This window comes from Humulus lupulus, chromosome 8 (assembly GCF_963169125.1).
Source record: "Humulus lupulus chromosome 8, drHumLupu1.1, whole genome shotgun sequence".
Taxonomy (NCBI): Eukaryota; Viridiplantae; Streptophyta; class Magnoliopsida; order Rosales; family Cannabaceae; genus Humulus; species Humulus lupulus.
The window spans coordinates 146,194,276-146,202,785 of record NC_084800.1 but is presented as its reverse complement, the minus strand read 5'-3'; the positions used below and the strand labels follow the sequence as shown (position 1 = coordinate 146,202,785).

Genomic DNA, 8,510 nt, shown 5'->3' with positions numbered 1-8,510 from the left:
TGGACGACAGATATAGAAAATTTGAAATCGATCAAATCGGTACCTGTTTGGATTCGTTTGCCTGATCTAGGTTTACAGTATTGGGGTACCAAATGTTTAAGTGCTTTGGTTAGTACCATTGGAAAATCAATTATGATTGATAAAGTCACAAAGGATCGTTCGATGATTAAATTTGCTCGAATCTTGGTTGATATGGAAATTTCAGAAACTCTTCCAAAGTTCATCAACTACATCAACGAGAGAGGCCAAGTTATGGATCAACTGATAGATTATGAGTGGCTGCCTACTAAGTGTTCTAACTGTAAAAAGTTAGGACATACATCATCTTCTTGCAAGCAGTTGGAAGGTCTGGTTTGGAGGAGAAAAGAGGTCCCAGTTGCTGATGCCGATAATAACATTAAGTCTGCTGTTTCAGGAAGAAAGAACAACAACAAGATAGTTGTTACAAATCAGGTGGTTTCAGTAGAGGAATCACATTCCCAGAGAGGGGAACTTCAGAAGGAGAAAGATTGGACTACACCGAAAAAACTAGGAACTATGAAGATAAAATCCCCTAATGTTGGCCAGACTTCAAAAAATGCTTTTAGTGTTCTTCAAGAACAGCAACAGTTCCTTCATGATCCCTCTCCATTACTGAATTTGAATGGACAATTTCAACTTAGTGAGCTGGAACGCTAGAGGGTTGAATAAGAGAAATAAGCAAATAGCAGTGAATGATATTTGCAAGATAAATAAGATTGGTATTGGGGCTCTTTTGGAAACCAAAATAAAAGGTGATAGAGTAGAGGAGGTAATGAATACTAGCTTTGTTAACTGGGAGTATTACAGTAGCAAGGCTTTGGAAGGTAGGATCCTTTTAATCTGGAAAGGTTACTGGGTTAAGGTTGATATTCTGGTTGACCATGTTCAGTTTATTCATTGCACGGTTCTGATATGGGCTATAGGTCTCTCTTTCTGCTTCACTGTTGTTTACAGTTTAAATCAGCTAGATTTGAGGAAAGATCTTTGGTCTGAGTTGGCCTCAGTCTCTCTTCCTGTCAAACCGTGGCTAGTACTTGGTGACTTTAACTCTGTTTTTGATGTAGAAGATCGAATTGGGGGTAAGGCCATTTCTCCTAAAGAAGTTGAGGATGCAAGGAATTGGCTTGATCTTGGGATTGTGGAAGAAATGAAATTGTTGGGCTCGTATTACACTTGGTCGAATAACCAAGATGGTAATAATCGCATCTTTTCCAAAATAGACAGAGTATTTGTAAATGAGGATTGGATTGATATGTTTCCAAATGTCAATGCAATAGCTAGTTGGGAGGTAATTTCGGATCACTGTGCCATTGTTTTGAAGCATATTTCTGTTATTAAAAATGGTCTGCGGCCCTTTTGATTTTTCAATATGTGGACTAATCATCCGCTCTTCAAGCCTACTGTTTTAGATAGCTGGAAAAAAGAGTTACCATCAGAGGGTTATGGTCTGCATCAGATATTGAGGAAATTGCATCGCCTTCAGTTCTTATTGAAGAGATTCAATTGGAGAGTTGTTGGTAATATAGTTAAGGAGTATGAGGAAAGCAAGGTGTCATTTCAGCAAGCTAAAAACAACTTATTTTCTGATCTGAAAAACCAAATTCTGAGCAATATAGAGAGAGTATCTCACCTGGATTTTAAAAAGAAAGAGGCTGCCTATGCTAGTTTCTTATATCAGCAGAGTAAGGTTGATTGGATGAGGTTTGGAGATGAGAATTCTTCACTGTTCTACTCCAGCATGAAGAAAAGGAAGAGGCTCAATAGGATTGTTTCTTTTGTAGATGAACAAGGTAGTGTTGAAGTGGATTATCCGAAAGTTGTTAATCACTTTACTCAGCATTTTCAATCATTTTTAGGAGAAACTAGTGCAACATCTGGGCTGGTTGATACCTCTATAGTTCTCTCAGGTCCCATCCTTAGTATTGAAGATCAAGCTTTCCTAATCAAACCTTTTACTTTCAAGGATGTTCAAACAGCTATGTTCAGCATAAAGACAATAAAGAGCCCGGGACCGGATGGATTTGGGGCTGGTTTTTATAAGAGTTTATGGTCTAATATAGGGAAAGAAGTGGCTTCAGCAGTGTTGGATTTTTTTGATCTAGGCCACATTCCGAAGAGGCTGAACAAAACTATTTTAGCCCTTATTCCCAAAGTTACTCAACCCTCCAATGCCTAAGAATATCGCGCCAATAGCCTGCTGTAATACACTTTACAAATGCATTTCTAAAATGCTTTGTAACAGATTAATTCCTATCCTCCCTAAGGTGGTTAATCAAAACCAAGGTGCTTTTGTTAAGAATAGGAGTATTGCCCATAATATTCTAATTCTCCAAGACCTCCTCAAAGGCTATAACAGGAAAAGAGTGTCTCCTAGGTGCTTAATGAAAATCGACCTGAGCAAAGCCTAAGACTCTATTGATTGGAATTTCCTTGAAAGTCTGTTAAATGCTTATAAGTTCCCTGGCAAGTTTATCAAATGGGTAATGGTCTGCTTGAGAGGTTCTTCATATAGTATTCTTATGAATGGTCAGCTTTATGGTGATTTTAAGGGTGGTAAGGGGCTGCGACAAGGTGACCCTATTTCCCCCCTTCTATTTGTCCTTGTTATGGATTATCTCACCCGAGCTCTTCATGGGGCTGCAAAAGATAAACAATTCAGATTTCATCTGCTCTGTAAAACTTTAAATATTACTAATCTTTGTTTCGCGGATGATTTGTTGATAATGTGCAAAGCTCATCTCAGTTCAATTCAGATAATGCAACAGGCGTTCCAGGAGTTTTCATCAGCGTTTGGCCTGAACATTAATCAAGCTAAGTCAAGCATTTACTTTGGAGGTATTACTTTAGCTGAGAAGGAGAAGCTGTTGTGTTTATCTAAGTTGAGAGAAGGGCAGTTTCCTCTTAAGTATTTAGGAGTTCCTTTGAGGCCTACTAAGTGGAAAGCTATGGATTGCGATATAATAATTTCGAAAATTCGTCAAAGGCTTCATGGTTGGGCTAGTCGAAACCTGTCTTATGCTGGGCGTGTGCAGTTAATTCAGTCGGTTCTCTTGGGGATAAGGAACTTTTGGATGAGCATATTTCTCCTTCCTCAGAAAGTTATCAAAGAAATAGACCGTATATGCAGAGGTTTCTTATGGGGTGGCAATGGAGTTCGTAGCAATTTTCATTTAGCATCTTGGGATCTTGTTTGCAGGCCAAAATCTTATGGAGGCTTAGGATTTAAAGAGAGTGTTCTTTGGAATAAGATTAATCTTGCGAGATACGTTTGGGCGATCTCTTCTAAGCAAGATAGCTTGTGGGTCAAATGGGTTAATTGCATTTATCTAAAAGGGATCCGAATCTGGGATTATGAAATTCATCAAGACACAAGCTGGTATTGGAAAAAGCTAATTAAGGTTAGCAAATTACTGTCTGAAACTGAGTTAACTACAGCTGTTTGCAAGGGAAAATTAAGGCTGAATTCACTTTATCTGAATTTAATTTCTGGTTCCCCTAGCAAAGGTCTGAAATTTATTTGGTGCATGCTTTCAATGCCTAAACACAGGTTCATACTTTGGCAAGCTTATCACCAGAAGTTTCTAACCAGAGATCTTCTTCATCATTGCAATATAACAATTTCATCTCATAGCTGCCCGGTCTTTGAAATTGAAATGGAGAGCCATGCTCATCTATTTTTTGACTGTCTTTTTTCAAGGAAAGTGCTTCAGGCAGTTGAGAAGTGGCTGGGTAATCTTATTTGGCCTTGGCAGTTCCAGGAATGGCGTTGCTGGCTGGAAGAACCAAGTACAGTTGGTCTTGCTCGGTTTGTGGCAGCTATTTTGGCTGCATCAGTGTACTTTATATGGAAAAATAGGAACAATTGCTGGGTGAATAGCTGCTGCTCTTCAGTAGCTCAAGTTAATGATCTTATTAGGAATTCAGTACAGGCTAGAGTAATCAATCTTTGCTGTATGAGGAAGAATCTGAATTTGAGGGAGAAGTTAATGTTAAATTTTTTCTCTAATATGTAATTGAGGGGGAGTTATCTGCTCCGGCCTTTGTTTGTACTTGTTGGTTGATCAATATACTATCCTTTTCTTGATCAAAAAAAAAAAAAACAACAATAATAATAAAAAAAAGTTTTGAGAAAAATTAATGGTTTATTGATTAAATCTCTTAAGCTAAATACCTCTTTTTTTAGTGTTTATTTTGTAAATTATTTATTATATGCTTGGCAACGATGTCTTTTTTCATAATTTACATTATCTCTATTTAATTTATTGCAATTTACAGAATAAAAATAAAGGTATGGACTTAGTTTAAAAAAATGCATACTTTACAATTTCATGAATTGATTATTTAAAATTGTTGCATATATATACTTTGCTTTGATTCTTGCATAAAGTTTACCATAAGTCATAAAAAATAGTCAAATTTCGAAGTTGTCCCATTTTTAATGTAGTTCGCTCTCTTTCTTATTTTTTCTTTTTAATACACAAGTCACCTTATAGCTAATACTAAAGATAAATGCTTATGCGTTTAAAGAAAATGACAATAGGATACATGCATTTTTAAATCAATCTTCCTCTGCACCTAGCCCTACATTGTCATGTCCATTCACACTCTCCCTCACTCGCACATAGCAGACACTTGCGCCTAGTTGGAGATTGCAGTGCACCCTCCGTCGTGTGTTTGGGCTTTAACGAAATACAATGAAAACGTCACCACCCTAATGTTGTTTTCATCAACAACACATAAGATTTTCCCAGAGAGTCTAATTAATAGTCTTGGATATTATGTAACGCCCTGGATAGCCAAGACCGCTACACTGTGTACTTATAAAGGTGCAGGACTCGCTAGTCAAGTCATTAATTCGAAAACGTGTCACTAGACATGTAAGATCTAAGGTTAAAAAGGTTTCGGTCTCAAAAGACTCATTTCATATATTTAAACTGTAACTAACAAGGGATCCCATAAACACAAAGTTAAAATAAGTTTACAGACTTCCAAAAGTACATAAGTATCCACTAGCCATACTAAGGCAAAACAGACAGTCTTTAGGTTCCATGTCCTTTCCTAGACCTCAACCGTGGCGGCCGAGCACCTGGCTATGTACATTCCGCTCGCCGAGCTCTCCAGTCAGGGCTGATCTAACTTGCCCTTGCCTTTACCTGCACCATGTAGCACCCGTGAGCCAAGGCCCAACAAGAAAACATCACAGATAACTCAAACAATAATAACAGACAAATAGCTCAGTATGCATGTATACTCACTAGATAGTCCACAACAGATAATCAGCACATACAATCCAATACAAGATACATTCTACCACATATACTGCTCATATCACATATTAATCAGGGCCGACGACTTAGGCCGCGCTCTCTGTTTAACCCACTGACTCTGGCCCGCTTAAACCAAGCTCAGTGCATAATAAGCTGTCCTCGGCTACCAGTGGCTGAGCCGCGCCCTGTGCGCTAGTGAGACCCTTGGCACCCTTAGGCCGTTCGGTTCACTAAATGGCTTGCATGACATAATACCATCCTTTCAAGCTTTTACAATAGGGGGCCCTTAGTCCCGTCTCATATAATCAACCAGGTGCAGTTTTCTTACCTTTAGCTTTCAGATGAGTTAGTTACGGGCGATACTCCTTGAGCGCGATCCGATCCTCGAGCCCTAGCTTAACACCTAGTCACAACCATGAAGAAAGACACCATTAACAACCTTAAATGAGATTAACACCTACTCGGAACATTGAACTTCACCAAATATGGTAAAAGACTCAACCCCGAGCACCCTAGGTTAAATTCCCAAGCCTAAAATCTTAAAATTCCAAAATCCCTTAAGCGCCGCAGCATAGGCCACTCATGCCGCCGCATGGCCCCCAAACAGAGCCATCCAAGGCATAAAAACAGGTAAGGGCCGCGGCATTGATTGGACCATGCCGCGGCCCGCCCTCCTTCCTCAGCATGCAACAACCTTGAAGGGCCGCGGCTCACCAAGAACCATGCCGCGGCCCGACCCTTCGAACCCAGAAAAAACCACCATTTTCAATCTCTAAACCTCACCTTAAGGTATCCCAAAGACCCCAACTCAAAACCAATAAAATCCCAATTTCTTTAGCATGATCTAAGCAACATAATTCCCAAGAAAACACAGTCTATCACACTCTAATCCTCTCCTTTCCATTTCTGAAACCCAAGTGCTACAAACACCCAAACCAGCCACTCAAACACAATCTAGAACCTCTAAACTTGGAGTTAGAACTCACCTTTGCTGTAGAATCACTTCACCAAGTTGTGGCCAAGCTAGGTCCCCAAGTTCCCTTCTTAATTCTGCCTTAGAACATCACAACTAAACTTGCTTCAGCACTTAACTAAAACCCAGCTAAAACTCATAATTCAACCATAGAAAACAGAGTTAGATGCTTACCTTAAATCTTGCTCCAGTTCCTTGATTAAACCCTTGAGCTAGACTCCCAAATCCACTCTACAAATCTCAGAATTCCAACTTGCTTCTCCCTTAAGTTTTCTGTGTTTTTCTCTCCTTGGTTTCCTTTGAGCGTGTAAGTGAGCTGAGAGAAAATGCTTAGTCGGTTTGTGTTTTTCTTCTAAAGGCTTCCTTAATTCTAACTTATCCATTAAGTTAATCCCGAGGCTCGGGGTACCGGAACCATCCCCGAGGCCAAAATGGTAAAATCTTCCAATATTCCTGCCTAGACACCCTAACCTCAAATATATCTCCAATTATTTATTTTCATCACCCGATAGTCTAAATCACTACATGATACCTAAAATACCCCTGACTTGCCCAAAGTTAATTATAATACCCCATTATGACTTTTCCCGCTATCTAGCCCTAGGATCGCCTCGAGTCGCCGGCTACAGATTTATCCACATCATAATGTGGTTCTCGCATATATCACATATCATATAAGCATCATTAAACATATAATAACTCATTAAATCATAATTATTCCAGTAATGCCCTCCTGGCACACTAATCAAGGCCCTTAAGCCTTATTAGTGAATTTGGGTCGTTACATATTAGAACTTAATATTATAGGTCAATGGTCCCTAAGTTACATCTTTATTATATTGTATAGGATGTGAGTGATATTTACAAAATAAATTGAGAAATGACTAAAATTGCAATGTATTAATTTTTCAAGAGCCCAAGTATAATTATATGTAGCAATTAATTAATTAATTTAACTAATATCTTTTATTTGAAAACTATATATATATATATATTAGCTGATAATATTATTAATTGATCTTATACGTTAATTAATATTAAGATAGTATTGCCCGTTGTTTAGTTTTATTTATATAATTTATTAATTATTTTTATTAAATTTAAAAAAAAAATTAAAGAAAACATTGTTTATGAATATATATAATATGATAATTTTTAAAATTTTAAATGATAATTTTTAATAAAAATAAAAATCATGTATTATATATTATTGTTATAATGATATTTTATAATATTTAAATTTATATTAATATACGTATTAAATATCTAGTCTTCTATATAATAATATTTTATAATATTTAAATTCATATTAATATAATTAATAAAAAATTATGATTATAAATTATTATCATAATAATATTTTATAATATTCAAATTTATATCAATATAATTATTAAATATCTAATTTTGTATTACATATTATTTTAATAATAATATTTTATAATATTTGAATTTGAATTTATATTAATATAATTATATTTTATAATATTTGAATATATATTAATATAATTAATAAATATATATTTTTAATTAATTTTAAATGTATATTCCATTAAATATTTTTTTAAAAAAAAAGACAAACCAAATATTTTTGTTATCTATACGTTTTATGCATTTATTAAAATAATATATGATTTTAATATACAGATGTTTTATCTCATTAATTAAATAAATAAGAAAAAATTGGTAACCGCTACGGTGTTATGTGGCTAATAACTGAGTATTGATATATTTTTTATGTTTATAAAAATTTAATTAATGTATCCTCGAAGAGAGATACATTATTATGATTTTAGAGAAATATGAAAAGAATGATATACTTTCTTATCCTTTCTCCTACTCAAGATACTGTAGATCTTTGACAAAAATTAGATGTTTGTTATAATTTACTAGAAGACAGCGAATACACTTTATCTATGTTTGATTTAATATTTAATGGTTTTATATTAAAAATATTTACAATACACCTGCACACTCTTTTATTATAAATATTTTATTGACAAATACAAAATTTCTCGTCAAAAAAAATTATTTGGTAACATATAAATTTAGATAAGGGACACTTTTATTAATACATTTATAAAAAAAATTATTTCATTTTTACTGTAGCTAAAGATTTATTTCATAAATATATAACTTAATTTTTTTTTTCAAAATTACGATTTGAACTACTATACTCCATTCTTGGTCTATCTTCTCTTGTAAGATCCCATATGATTGAGATGTGAGAAAACAACTAACACACTAAC

The 8,510-nt window shown here is 35.3% G+C and overlaps 2 protein-coding genes across 2 annotated transcripts; both read left to right on the top strand.

The window, feature by feature from the left end:
• Nucleotides 1–793: 793 nt before the first annotated feature.
• On the top strand, nucleotides 794–2,197 carry LOC133796135 (uncharacterized). The gene is made up of 2 exons (XM_062233617.1): nucleotides 794–1,309; nucleotides 1,418–2,197. The coding sequence occupies exons 1-2, from the start codon at nucleotides 794–796 to the stop codon at nucleotides 2,195–2,197; spliced, it is 1,296 nt and encodes a 431-aa protein (XP_062089601.1).
• A 307-nt stretch (nucleotides 2,198–2,504) lies between these two features.
• LOC133796134 (uncharacterized) lies at nucleotides 2,505–4,034 on the top strand. Its single transcript, XM_062233616.1, has one exon. The coding sequence runs from the start codon at nucleotides 2,505–2,507 to the stop codon at nucleotides 4,032–4,034; it is 1,530 nt and encodes a 509-aa protein (XP_062089600.1).
• The last annotated feature ends 4,476 nt before the right edge of the window (nucleotides 4,035–8,510 follow it).